The sequence below is a fragment of the Calonectris borealis genome, chromosome 19 (assembly GCF_964195595.1).
Source record: "Calonectris borealis chromosome 19, bCalBor7.hap1.2, whole genome shotgun sequence".
Classification (NCBI taxonomy): Eukaryota; Metazoa; Chordata; class Aves; order Procellariiformes; family Procellariidae; genus Calonectris; species Calonectris borealis.
Genome location: NC_134330.1, coordinates 222,241 through 237,004, shown reverse-complemented (window position 1 = coordinate 237,004; position 14,764 = coordinate 222,241). Strand labels below are relative to the sequence as shown.

The 14,764-nt window shown below is 39.8% G+C and overlaps 1 protein-coding gene across 1 annotated transcript in view; it reads left to right on the top strand.

Annotated features, from left to right (window-relative positions):
- The window catches only part of PITPNM3 (PITPNM family member 3), a 145,728-nt gene that overhangs the window by 92,632 nt on the left and 38,332 nt on the right, over positions 1-14,764 (top strand). The window contains exons 5-7 of the mRNA XM_075168175.1: positions 1,827-1,903; positions 4,091-4,326; positions 12,030-12,219. Coding sequence (XP_075024276.1) covers positions 1,827-1,903; positions 4,091-4,326; positions 12,030-12,219 — 503 coding nt within the window. The remainder of the gene's footprint in view (positions 1-1,826; positions 1,904-4,090; positions 4,327-12,029; positions 12,220-14,764) is intronic.

The window sequence follows — 14,764 nt, the reverse complement described above, 5'->3', positions numbered from 1 at the left end:
TTTCAGTCCATCTCACTGTCCACTTATGTAGCCCATGCTTTCTCAGTTTCTCTGTGAGGATGTTATGAGAGAGTGTTGAAGGCCCTACTGAAGTTGAGAGAAACAACATCCAATGCTCTCCCTTCCACCAAGCCAGTCATCTCAGCATAGAAGGCTATCAGGTTGATTAGGCATGATTTTCCTTTTGTAAATCCATGCTGACTACCAGCAGTCACCTTCTTGTCCTTGTGTTTGAAAATGAAGCACAATAGCCAGTAGAGTACCTCTTAGAGACAGCAGCAAGTCAGAAGTTTGATGTTTTTCTTCTTGCCTCCTCTTTCTCTAACTGAGAAATCAGTGTTCCAGGATCTGATTGCAGAACCCTGTAAGCTAACTTGTGAGTAAGTGGACTTCAGTGTGTTTTTTGCAAAGCTTTGCTCATCTCCTCTGATGTTGATGTCTCGTAAGTGCTGTAAGAGACAGGAGTATGGAACATTCCTTTGATTTGTAAGGAAGAGATCAGCCCCATGTATAAATGTGACAATGAAGCTGACAACAGTGCTAATCAAATTTCATCCTACAGCTGTTTCCTAGGTAACTAACACATGCAGCTGTAGAAAAAAGACTGCATTATGAAGAGACCAGAAAGGTCCTGTAGCAATTATCTTCAATGACTGAAGAAACACAGTGTGAAAAAAAAAAAGTGGATAGTGCTATATCATCTTGTTCTTTGTCCTCAAGGACAGAGAAGATTTGTTCAGAGGGCAAGCCTTTTCACGGCCAGCTGTAGAAGTTTTATAGAATAGAACAGAGTATTTCCAGTTGGAAGGGACCTAAAATGATCATGTAGTCCAACTGCCTGACCACTTCGGGGCTGACCAAAAGTTAAAGGGTATTATTAAGCGCATTGTCCAAATGCTTCTTAAACACTGATAGGCATGGGGCATCGACCACCTCTCTAAGAAGCCTGTTCCAGTGTTTGACCACTCTCTCTGCAAAGAAATGCTTCCTAAGTTTTGCCTCCCAAGGCCAGACAGTGGGCAGTGTCATCGTCTTAAAGCTGATATCGTGAATGTTCCACCACTTGCAGCAGGTTGCTGTCCAGCCAGTCTGCCTAAGAAGTAGTCACAAGTGGGTCTTTGGGTCTGTTTGGTCATGCTCCGAAGTCAATGCAGAGACTTTCATTGTTGTGTTTATAACAGAGTACGTTGAATGCACAATCCTGTTGTGAAAAGGTATTAGCAAAGCACTGTGTTTCTCTGCAATATCACTTCCTATTTTTCAGGTTACAAGGGTTTTTGAGGAGAAACTGTCTTTTGCTCTATAGTCTGTTACTCCTATTTTGCATCCTAGTAATGGAGCACTACAGTTACTTCTGGGAGTTTCCCAGGTAGTCACAGAGGTTTGTGGAAGAGCTGGATCCTGAAGGTCTTTGGAGAACTTTAAAGGCTTAACTCACTTGCCTATATATAGGTGTTTAGTGCCATTTAAGACATACCAGAGTATCTAAGATACCTGTATGGGATGAGCAGAGATGATGCAGAACCTTGGGTGACCTCTTCTAGTGCTGCTCCAGAAAGGCATAGGTGACCAGCAGCAGCTGTACTGGTACTACACACCTCTGTGTAAGGACTTGAATCCTGTTCTAAATATTGCTGTTAAGAATAGAAGAGCGTCTAATATGTATGGTGCAAGAAACCTTGTCTATTGTTCTGTTTGTCCACAGGATTTCCTGTGAACAGATCTTTCTGTCTTGAAACTAGAAATGTGCCTTATTTCCATAAATGTCTGTAAAAGATGAGGCAGCCAAATATTTATATGATCAATTATGTCTCTTTTCATTTCAGGTGAATTATATAGAGCCTCTTTAAGAAAACAAAGGTTCCCAGCACAAGGCAGTATTGAAATACATGAGGACAATGAGGTGAGATTTTTCCCAAAACAAGCTGTGCTGATTTCCAAGGAGTAGACATGTGGAAATACTCTCATATTGTATTATGGAATTATAAACCCGTTTGGTGGCTTAGTGTGTCTTTCCCTTGTTCAGTAGGTGCACATGCAATCACTGAAAATCATCACAAGCTTTTTTAGATGTTGCATAATTAACTTAGGTGGAAGTATGACCCAGTTCTCTGAAGAGAAATTGTTATGTCTACTTAGTACTTCAGTGGAAATGCAGGTTTTGTGAAGCAGATTCAGCAGCAGTCATGAAATGGAGAGTAACAGAATTGCTTTTTTTTAGAAGCAGCAAAGTTGTGTTCCTTCCAGTTAACTGATTAAGGTCCTGTGTCCACACATCAGACAGGCAACAGAAATGTCTGCTTTTCAATTTTTGAAGAATTCCAATCCTACAGCCCCCTGAAAATGATGACAGTCTTTAATTGACTTCAGATGTCCTTTTGATTAGCCCTTGAGCCCATTGTCTCAGTCATCGCTGAACTGCTGCTGAGAGGCAAATGAATTTCATTCCCTTTGAGTCCTCTTGTGAAGGATACCAGTTAAATCCAGCTGAGAGGCTTTTTGTAACAGTGACTTTAGCAATGTTGACCCGCTTGAATTTTTCCCTCTGTTTTGAAGCTTTCAGTTCCACCAATCCATCAGCAGTGCCACTTATTTACAAGCTGGCATTGGCTGTGGAAGGAGCGACTCTTAGCTTTTAAAGGGAATTAAATTTCTCTTCTGAATAACTGAAATAGGACCATATGGAGAGGGAAATTGTAAATTAGAACAAGGAAAAGTGGAACCTTAAAAATTCTCTTAAGATTTAGTACTTAAGCAGATACAAGGCAGGTCAGCAAAATGCCTTCATAATGAATACTTCTACTGGATACTAAAAATCATGGGCTGAACAGAGATAGCAGCTTTATGAACAACTTATAATTCTCTCATTTTCAGCCATTTCTCTGTCACCATTATACAGGTGCTAAAGGTACCAATTTCTTTGTCTTACTTATGTTAACAACATTTCCACCACTACCTCTCACTAAACCACAGGCTGAAATGGATGTTTGTATGTGTGTGTTTGTTTACTTGTCAGCTTTTCCGATGAATGTTATTCTTGTTAACCTCGGAGCAATTCTTCTCATTTTATATTTACTGTTGAAGATTGTGGCTTTCATTCCAGAACATTGCCTGATTCTCAGTAAATCACCCAAACTAGCAATTAACAATTCTCAGACATATAAAAGAAATGTTACTGTTATTTTTGTTGTGTGTTCATATTTGGTCAGGAACTAGAAGTCTCCAGGAATCATGTGATCCAGAGCGAAGAAGAAAATCGCAATCAATATTTAAAAAGAAAAATCTCCTAATCTTTTAATATATTACTGAGTTGTTCTTTGAGTGCACATAACTCTCAAGGGGTAAAGAAGAAAAAAAAGCGGAGTTGTGAGACATTCAAAATGTTTTTCCAGTCTCAAGTAGATAACATCTTGTTTATCCTGCAGAGCACACTGATTATTGTCTGTGTATGCACATATTCACATATTCATAAATGTATTTGTGAGGTTTATGGATATCAGCAATGATACATTTTTTACTCTTTCAGTAAATGTCTGGGTAAGTTAGCCTCATTTTTCATTTTAATAAGAAGTTGCCAATCTCAAAAGGCTGAGATAACTGTATCAGCTGCTTTTGCTGGATGTTTTCATTGGCAGAGAAATTTGTCTTTTTAGAACCTGTGATGATTTGAGTTAGAACCTTTCCAGTAAATGCAGCAGTCTTGTTCATGGTACCTGGACAGACGTTCGCTTAGGCTGTCTGTGGATGTTGGAATTCTTCTCCAGTCTCAATATATTTAAAATAGCTTTTGATGTACACAAAGCTGTTTATCATCTTTGTTGATCTGAAACCTACATCTGTGCTGCAAGGGTTTTCTGGCAGAGCATAGTGTGCTCTACCTGGTTTAGACATACTTGAATTAAATGGAACAGAGCACACACACAAACACACTCACACTGCCCTCCCCCCGGTGAAGGCAAATATCACAAAAAGATCACAGTGGGGGTGGGAGAAAAAATCACTGCTAGCTGCTTGTGGACATTGACACCAAGTATATCAACACTGTCCATAAAAATGCTTCCTCCCTTCTTATTCCCTGTTTTTCTCATAGGAAGGAGTTCAACACCAGAACTGCAAAACTCATGTGCTAATTTTGATCCTACATGGGGGGAACATCTTAGACACTGGAGGTGGGGATTACAGCAGCAAGCTGGCAGACATCAACACCTTCAGTTCTGTGTTTGAGAAAGTGACCCGAGCCCATTTCCCCGCCGCTTTGGGCCACATCTTAATCAGACTTGTTCCCTGCCCAGCAATCTGTTCAGCAGCTTTCTCTCTTGTTTCCAAGTAAGTTGATTTGCATTTTCTAATGTTTGGCTTTGCAGTGTGGTTTTGAATGGCTTTCTGTGACATGTCTTTTCCATAATGAAGTGTTGCAAATCCTTCTTAATCTTTTGCTTACTGCAAGACATGGAACGATCTTTCATCCTTTTCTAAGTGGATGTATTTGTTTAAAAAAAAAAAACAAACACAAAAAAAGCCACCAAAACTAAAAAAAAAAACCAAAACCCATGGTGGACTACAGCCTGTTGTCCAGATGCATCCAAAAGAAAAAAAAAAAATCCGGAAGAAATCTGGGCGGAAGAAGAAAACTGTGATAACTGTTAACTTCCCCCTCTGCCCGCCCTCCCCCCGCATCTAACCCCAAAAAATCAGTAGTCAAATTTTATCTTATTTTAAAATTGAAACATAGCTACATCTGCCTGTGGATATGCCAACTGACATTTGTCTGTCTTAATTATCTGTTCATTATTTGGCCATTGTAGGGACAGGATGTTATAGAAAACCTTCCTGATAGTTCTAATGTTTCCTGGTTTAGAAACAAAAATGGGATATTGCTAACATTGGTTTAGGAATAAAGCGGAGATTGTGAAGCATTGCTGAGAAACTTAGACTGATTTAAGTAAATTCTGCTTTGCACTGGAAATTGGGAACAGAAATAAATATCTAAAACAAGAGTGATTTAACATGTCTTTTTGGTGAGAGAGAATTTACATATAAATATGGTTTTTACATTTTAAGATGACAAAACTTTAGTATCTGTTCATTCCCAATAGCAGCTACTGCACTTTGAGTTCCTGTAGCGTTTTGTGGTAGACCACTCATTTATCGTCATTAACCTATAAGAATGCCGTATACAGAAGTGTCTTGAATGGGCTACGAAGGGTGCATCTCTAGAAAACACTGCTTTTGGCTAACTGAAGGCTTCAGTTCGCAGTATAACTAGGATTTGGTTGCATGCATAGTGAAAGGGTTCCATTAGCTTTGATGGAATTTCCTGTCTGAGCAGATCCATTTGCTAACTGATGTAAATGGAAATGGCACTCACGAGGTTGCCCTTACTAACATGAGAGATGGGTGGTTTGCTGTAAGCAATTTGGTAATTCACTTGCATAAAGGTAGATAAACTCCAGTTCAGGGCTTCTAGAGAGCAACTGGGAGAGAATGCTGTGCATTGCACTATATACTGGATCAGCTCTTCATTAATGAAAAGCACGAGGCAAGAATGCCTCAAACATCTTGTCATTGATAAAATCAGTGAATTTCTCAACTAACATAACTCTGCAAACTTAAATGACACTGAGCTATATAGTATGGTTACACTACATGACATTCACATTTACATTTCTAGCTGTCAGATCCTGCTTCTGTCTGAGACCAGGTTCTGCTCAGAAACACTTACTAGTTGCTATATGAAGCAGAGATAATGATTTCATTTTAGGAAGTTGCTTATTAACTGAAAAAAAAAAGTTTGGTGGGTTTGGGATTCAGGGAGAGTTTTGAGGGTGTTGGGATTTTGGGGGGGAGGTTGTTTTTTGGGGGGGTTAAGAAAATTCTCAGAAAAGATGTTTTAGTACATGTCTCTTAGTGTCTGGCTTAAAGAGATAGTTCATCAGATCACATTGGCATCAAGTCTAGTGGCTTTCTGAGATTCCTGGTAGTCACTTCTGCATTTGAAAATTATTATTGTGCAAAAAGCTGTGATAATATTTCAATACAAAACCAAGTCTCTATGAAATACTAAATGCAACTTTCAGAAAAAAAGTAATTAGCAACTGCATCTCAGAGACCTGCTTAGTCTAGTATTTCATAGAATCGTAGAATCATTTAGGTTGGAAAAGACGTTTAAGATCATCAAGTCCAACTGTAAACCTAACACTGCCAAGTCCATCATTAAATCATGTCCCTAAGTGCCACATCTACACATCTTTTAAATACTTCCAGCGATGGTGACTCCACCACTTCTGCACTCAAAGCAAGAACATAACTCTGAACTGTTAACTGTGCATCAACAATATGTTTTGAAGTTCCCATGTGTGTGCTCAGATGAAAGGTATCGTCACCTTGCAAAACTATTACTACTATTAATTTTAACAATTGTTATATGTATGGCAGTAACAATTTCAGATATGCACTCTTTTTGACAATGCTGTGAGCTGTGAAAAATGACATGCAGCAGCTCCTTTGGGAGAGGAAATATGACTCTAGTTACAGCGTCCACTTGGGGATCAGGAGATAGAGATACTATTCCTGGGTCTGTAACAAATTTCCTGGTTGACCATAAATGAGAAAATCAATCTGTCGGTGCCTCACTTCTCAAATTCGTTGAACAGAAACAAGGCTAAAATGATATAAGGAGGAATTTTTCTGTCATTAACCAAAGGCCTAACATAAAGCCTGAGAAAGAAACAGGAAGATTTCTGCTGTCTGGATTGTGCCTCTAGCCTAGGATATATGAGAAAAGCCTAAAGGATGTAGGAGTAAGAGAGTACTGTGGTTAAGGCGTGTTCCCTGAAAGCTGGAAAGGAAACAGCTGTGCTGAGACTTTTCTCTGACAACTGGTACCTTGTTAAGAATGAGAGGAGATGATTTGTGAGGGAAGGAGAGTGATCTGGGTGTTTCTTTGTTGGATTAACACCAAGGAACAAAGGCTGATCTTAGCCTATATGATTGAGGAGATGTTACGCTTTCATTCCAAGCCTATTAAATGGCCAGGTAGCCTTACAAGGTTCGTGCAGAAACAAGGACCATAGCAGCAATAGTGTAACCAACTTAATTTTACTTTTTCCCCCCCACTGAAACAACTTTTCCGTGCAGCATTACTTGCACACTAAATGAATGAAAGTTTTAGCAGGTGGTGAGCAAACTTTCCACTGAGTGCTGTATGATTGGCTTCCACATCGTCGTAATGATTATATTCTATCAATTCTGGTAGTGTGGTTCTGATTGTGCTCTAGTTCTGGTACTAGCCCAAGCAAGGATAGCTGAGCAGATACAGAATATTCAGTAAGGGAAAGGATTAAAATATTAAAATGTTTTTGATGATGTTATTTGTCCCCTTGGCTCTACTGAATGACTTTAGAAATAGCAAATGGAATTTTCCATTGGACGTATCCACTTCAGTAGCTGCTCTTCCTCGCCGCTTTTTCAGTCTTGAAATTCACTCATTAAATGAGAGAACCTTTTCAGGGAACATTTCTTTCCTTATTTTTCTTGACATAAATATTTTAAATGGCATGATAGAGAAAGGAGAAATAAACACATGCTCTTGGGCCTGCTTCAACTCTTCTACAAGTGTAAACCAGGAATAACTAGTGAACTCTGTAGGGATGGGGAGGAGAGAATCAGGCTTGCTTGATTTCTTCTTTTCTAAGCAAAGAGAAACTTCTCTTGGTTTTGTCTGGGGCTTCCCCTAAGTGATGGTTGCTTTTATAGTCTTTTTGTTGCAGTATAGTGCCCAAGGTTACATTTGAACCTCACATAGGGCAGAAAACCCTGCAGAGGAGTTGAGGAGGTCTACAACCACACTTTGGACGGTAAGGTGCGGGAATGGTGATGCCTGCTGTCCAGATGACAGAGTCAGAGAGGAGAGATGGGGAATACATTAAAGTTCTGAAATACTAGCTGGACTTAAAGCTGTGACAGACATATAGGAAGAAGAGGTGGCAGGGTGCAGACCAGAGTGGTGGAAGGTGAGCCTGACTGTTCGCATCAAGGGGGAATACACTGAAACAACCAGGAAAGGCGAAGTGTGTGCATGTCCAAGTCGCTGCCCTGTAAAGCAAGAGGACTGATAGTAGAAGAGGAGGTGAAGCATCAAAGAGTGTTTGGGAGATCATCCTTGCCCTTTTGGGCCATTGAATAACACAGGGCTCAGTAGTGTCTCTTAGGTATCCCATAATGCGGTGCCTGCAGGTCTCAACTATCTGGAAGAAGAGCTGGCAGAGTGGAAGGAAGAGTGTGTGCTGGCAGACCAAATGAACAGAGCTCCCACTTTCTCTCTCTTTTTGATTCTCTCTTGTTGCAGCACACGCACGGTATTCAGCCAGACTGAAAATAGCCAAGCTGGATGTTTGAACGTCCTATAGAATCATTCCCAGCACTGACATAGGCTTGGTATTGCCTTGGTATGTTCTTGCATGAAGCTGCTTGTGGTATACCCATTTGGGGCTGACAAAAGGAGAGATGATTCCCTGCTCTCACATTTCTGCAGCTTCATGCTAGCAGCTTGCACAGCCAGAACTCCAGGATGCAGTTGTGGAACATAAACTTGTGGTAAACATTCCATTTAGCAAACTGTGGGGGAGGAAGTCTGTTTTTAATTACTGTAATGTTTCATCGAGGGTGAGCCAGATGACTGACTAAGCAGCAGCACAAGATTTCTTGTTTGGTTTGAATGTATCCTCCATTTTCTGAATGTGCAGGCATAGTGCGTACCAAGGTAGTACAACCCGCTGTTTACCTTGGCACAGGTTTTGAATTATGCTGTGTCTGTGTGCTGAAAGCCTGGGTTCAGAGGGATTCCACTGGGACTTATCATCTGAATGCACCTATGCAGTTCTCCTCCCAGCCTTGCAAATAGTGGCTTAAAGGAAAGGGATCTTTCAGGGCATAATCACTCCATCTAGTAAATGTTTCAGATTAAACAATCTGGTCTGCTCCCATCTACTCCCATCACTTTCAGTGTCCTGTATCTCTAATATAAATCAGAAAGACACTGTTTATGCAACCTGTGTAAATTTATAATGCATGACTGATCTCCTGTGACAGTTATCTCCATCTTTGCTGCTAAGGACAGATAAGGGTTAAAACTAAGGCACATTCTTGTTCCAGCTAGATGACTTGAGAGCCACCTCTTCCCTTTTCAGGCAGAAAAATATCCCGGAGCGTTACGCTTTTCATAGCATATGATTTGATGAACATACATTGATTCACACCTCAGACTAGAGCTTCTAAATTACAGTATTAGCCAAACTGGAGAATAGTAATTGCAAATTTGGGGGGGCGGGGGGGAAGGAGAGAGAAGGAAAAAAAGGCCAAAACAAAAGTTACACTTAAGAAGCAAACACTTAATTAGGAAAGTAAGCATATGAATAATCAAATGAGATGTAAGTGTTTTGTTGGATGAGTTTTGGAGTGCTCAGCTCCTTGCATGCTCCTTGCACAGTGGTGGGTCCTGCAATATAAGCTCTTGATGTTGCATTTTCCCAAACAATTTTTTAAAATACTTTTATCATTTAATTAGAAAGTCTATGGAGAAGTCCAGTCATTATGATTTGAGTATTTTCTATTCCTTGTTTTTCTTTTATCCTGGAAGCGGAGGAAGTAAATGCATGTTCTGGTATTCAGAAACAGCAATAGGACTGTCAGCATGGAGTGCAGATAGCTAAACCGTAAATATCAACTGTTGTGTGACAGTTATCCAAACAAGTGTTACCACATGGGTGATTTCCCCCTCTGCTTTCTCCTCTCAGCTCTGCCATGGTCAGGGACTGCTGGCCTGAGGAAGTTTTGAGGAGGGACCAGTGTTTTGTCTTGATCTGCATCTAGCCAGATGCCGTCTGCATTCAGAATAAGCTTTTATTCCCTTGTTTCTCCTTTCCTCCCTCCTCCCCCTCAGGTTGAATAACCCCTCACCCCCCATCTCCGTGGTGCAGTCTCAGTTATCCCTGCTGCCAGATGCCACTGTGCCATCAATCACTTCTCCCCTGGGAGCCAGGTGTACTCTTACCCACCATGGAAGACCAGTTCTGTCTTGCAGCCTAGTCATTTGCTGCCTTTTATCAGGGAGGTGTCAGGTTCTAACACTGGTGACTTTTATCTTTATCTTACGTGTAGTGATTTCAGCTGCTTCCTTGTGATTTCCCTCTCCATCTCCAGCCTTTGTGCAAGTGTGATGTTTCCAAGCTGGTGCTTTGGAACGCCCTCCTGCAGTGTACTGCCAATGCATCGAGATAACAATACTTGTGCTCCTTTCAGCTCCAGTGCTGATATTTTACCTGCTTGTCTCAGCTTCAGCACTAATACTTAGCATGTCCCCTATGGTAAACAACTTCATCTCCTCCATACGCTCTTTCAGTGGTCTGGATCTTTCTTTCCTTTGTGTTGTTTTGACGATAACAATGGAGGTCTCTGTGGCCACAACTTTTACAATAAAATAAATTGGAATTAAAAAACTCAAACCCTCATTTCTAAGCCAGTTAACTGTGATTAATTGTCTAGACAATAATTGCTCAATTTCAGTTTGATCTATATTGCTTTAGCCACGAAAAAAATATTACCAGCTATTCATTTTTCCATTGGCTCTGTTTTGTGTAGTTCTCTTGTGAATATTGTTTGCATTTTACTTCTATTATGAAAACATATGCAGGTATTTTTTTCCATTTCAAACATTCACTTCATAATTTTTTTTCCCTCTGTGTTTCTCCCTTTCCCTTTCTGAGGTGTTATTTGCCAAAATGAGGCCTTTTTATGTAGGATTTTAAGGTTCATTTTTCATTTTTGAGAGTTAGCATTCATAACTGTATGTCTGCTGTGCATTTGGATGATCTAATCAGCTGACAAAATCAAGCTCTGTTAATTGGTAAATTGACACAGCTTGGCAGACCATCTGAGCTCCAGGACATAGAAACTGTTATACTACTTTGGATGAAAAATACCAAATCGTAGGAGTGCTTCTGCAAGAGGCAAGTGTGGAAATGTCCAGTGAGGCTCAGGACATGAACACAATCCAGCTTCCATACTTGAGCGTTGCAAGTCTTCTGTTCTTCTTCCATTACCCTGGTAATAGTCTCAAGGATGCAGATTTTAGCAAAGACACAGACTCTAATTCCATTTCAGGCAGCTTGCTTTTTAATATTGTGATAGCCCACAAAGTTCCCAAAGAAAGTGAATACAAAATAGTGTTGAAGTTGCCTGCCTGCAGCTTTGGTTGAACTTTGGATGAGCTGAATTATCCAAAATACTTCTGACTTTGCTTTAATCTCTGAAGGACAGTCAACTTACTGTAAGAGAATCTCGCACACACTAATGTGCCTTGCATCTTTGGCTCTCTGTGAATTGTTTTCCCCACTCATCAATAAAAATCAGTCAAGACACGATTGGCAGATTTACTGAGAAACTTGCCGGATGCACATCCAAGCTAAAATAAAGCTGACATCCTATCAAATTTAAGCTTGCATTTTCAGTCGAGTCACCTCCTTTTTGCAAAATGTTACTATGAAAACATTTACATATTATTTCAGAATGTATGCGGCTTTGTTGCATCTTTTGGAAAAGATGGGACACTGGGAAAAATGCTTTTATATGCTTTTGAACAATACATCTGTCACACTTGTGTTCTAGGAAACGATATTCCATTGTGATGATTGGATCCCATTCTTTGATGTAGTATGTTGTTATATGGAAAAAAAACAAAGCTGAAATGAAATAATCTCTTTGCTGTTCTAAATTATGTCTACTTGTATGGGGAAAAATTGCATCAAGTATGTTTAACTACAGAAATGCCTTCTAGCGTGATCTCGTTCACATAAAGCAGTAACTTCTTGATTTTTTAAGCAGTTGAATTCTGTGAGAAAATGATCCTTCCTGTATTCTCTCGTTGTGAACTGCAATAGCCCAAACCATTTCTGTTAATAAGTAACTGTTCATTCTCTAATGCTGTGTGCTGCCTCTTGCATTTTTCCTGATGATAGCATGTCCTTCTCTAGCCTAAATCCCTACAGCTATGATGAGAGCTGTCTCAGCAGCAGTGAAGACCACATCCCACTGGCTGCCTTGCCCTTGCTGGCTGTTTCATCCCCTCAGTACCAGGATGCAGTTGCCATGGTGATCAGTAGAGCCAATCAAGTTTACAATGAATTTCTCAAATCTACAGATGGGGCTGGTTTTAATGGACAGGTAGGACTATTTTCTCTTACATCAAAGTAAAATTCCTTCGGAGCAAAGCTGTTTCTTTTTAAGCCGTTGTGTTGAGGGTCTTGAGTTATGAGTGTGGGACAATACTGCATATATGATGAATGAATGTTAGCATGGGATCACCTATGCAAAATGCCTTCTCAGTTCCCAGCATGAGAAAGATCTGGAATCCTGTGCAGTATCTAAACTGGACTTATTCAGTTAGTAGAAGATCCTATACTTTCTCCCACAAGCATTTTGACCCCTAAGCTCTTACTAAGTATTGCTACGAACTCTGGTAATATATAAGAGCCTTACTTGGGCGGTAAGTGTGGTATGCTAAGCAGTGAACAAGCACGCCAGCCCAAGGCAAATGATAATCTATGTTACTGAGTTCTTCACATACCTGCTATAGCTGATAGAAAAGTTGGGACATCTCTGACTATGAGCCTCCATCACAGTAGTAATAAAGCAATTGACAGTAAAGAAACTTAGAAGACAAATACTCAGTTGCCAGCAGTGTTGCAGATTTCCTGTGTAACTTTGGGAAAGTCACGTAATTTTTCTGGTGTGACCCACTCCCCAGTGAAGTCACCTGCAGACGTTTTCTGGCTGACGGGTCACAGTTGTTATTCCTGCTTCTCCATCTTTGGACTACAAAACCCAGTACTTTCCTGCTTCACATAGAATAAATATCATACTGCTACCCTGTGTGAGTTACTGAAATTACATTGTGATGGGGCCCTCTACGTAAGTGGAAACATACACTTCCTTAAAGTATAGTGACCTCCAGACTTCAGAAGAAGAAAAAAAAAGATATTTAATATAGACTACAGTGTAATCTTTGAAGGAAAGCATGTGTCTTATTACACAAACAAGTTCTTTTCCATAGCAGTAATAAGATTATCCTGTGGTGTATCAGTATTTTTAGACTAAAATTTGGTTTGAAGCCAGTTTTAATATCCATAGTAAACTATTCTTGCTTGAAGCATAAAAACAGCCTAGCTGCAGTGACAGAACATTATGAATGGTGAGATTATGTAAAGAATAATTATACCAGTTACAGAAATAACTGTGAAAACAATTCTTTCAATAGAAATTGAGTGTTATGGGTTTTTTTTTCTTTGACAAAGCTACAAAGAAGTCTCCTTGGTGTGTTTTACAAACCATATATATTAATATTTCACATGGAAAAGTCTGCATAACCACTGTACACTCCACCGAATTTTCACCATCAACAGTTACCAGCATTGTTAGAATGGAAGTGACTTCTCTGTGCTGCCTACAGTGCTTTGCTTTGGTCCTTAGATAGAAATCTCAACTCTACCTCTGCATAAGTCCTGTACTTCTAAAACACATACCATATAACCTGACCCCCACCCTGTGTGTATCTTTCTTTTCATATTTTGGTCTCTTCTGTCCATTTATATTGCAAGTTCATTAGATCAGAGATTGCCTTTTTGGTTTTATACAGTATCTGGAACAAGCTAACTCCATTACCTTAATGCCAATAATAATGAGGATTAGAAATGGAATAGTAAATTGAAGAAGATGCTATTAATACCCCACAAAACATGCTGTTAATTTTATTAAGGTTACCTGTATCATACAATTCTCAGTTCTTTGTGGACTTCATTGCGTAGTGTAGGAATTTGAAAATCAGAGAGTAAATCAGTGTGCTGTTCAATTGTATACAACTTTAGAACCAGAGTTGTCTTAGGATAGATGTTACCTTAATGTATTTTGATGTTTTATTTTATTTTTTAAAATGTTTTTATCCTAAGAAATGTACTCGATTAAGAGAGTGTGGTATGTGGAGATGCACTAAGAGAAGTTTGAGGTTTTTCCCTACCTGCATCTTGAAGCACTCGCTTTTCTTAATACGCTTCACTTTGAAGAAATCATGTGCAACATTCTGTTATCCGAAACTTGTAGTTTAGTGTTGTAGCCAAGCTGAATTAAGGCTAGAAGCAAGTTAAGTTTTGTAAGGAGAGGTAATGTCTTCTGTTAAACTAATTGGAGTTGGGAACAACAGACTAGACGTTTGCTTCAGTTTGAGAATTGGAGAGAAAGGGTTGCTGGAACCTGTGGAACCGTGGGTGTTGTTATCAAGCAGAAAGGTAATACAGCTATTACTCATCCTCAGGCACAGGCAGGGGGACAGGGAGAAAGAATCATCTCCTATGGGATGGGGAGGTGTTCAGTGGAATTGGCTTGTGAGATAGATTCTAGAGTGCCATAAAATTACTCCAACTATTGAATTCCCGATTTTAGTACTCTATGTATTTTAATGCCCAGGTCTACACTTTGAAGGTAGCTTGTATTTTTATATTAAATGTAAAGCAAGAGTGAATCTCTCTGCTTAATACCTCATTTAAAAGTTCCGTTCCCTTGTCCTGACAGGGGAGTACCAATCTGTTTTTAATCTGTTGAGATCCTCTTCCCTGTATGACTCTGAAGGACATGTTAAGTGGCTTGAAATCTTTGTGAGACCAGTTGTCCGGTGATCTGGACTTTTCAAGCTGGAATCTGGCTGCAAGCAGCTGGA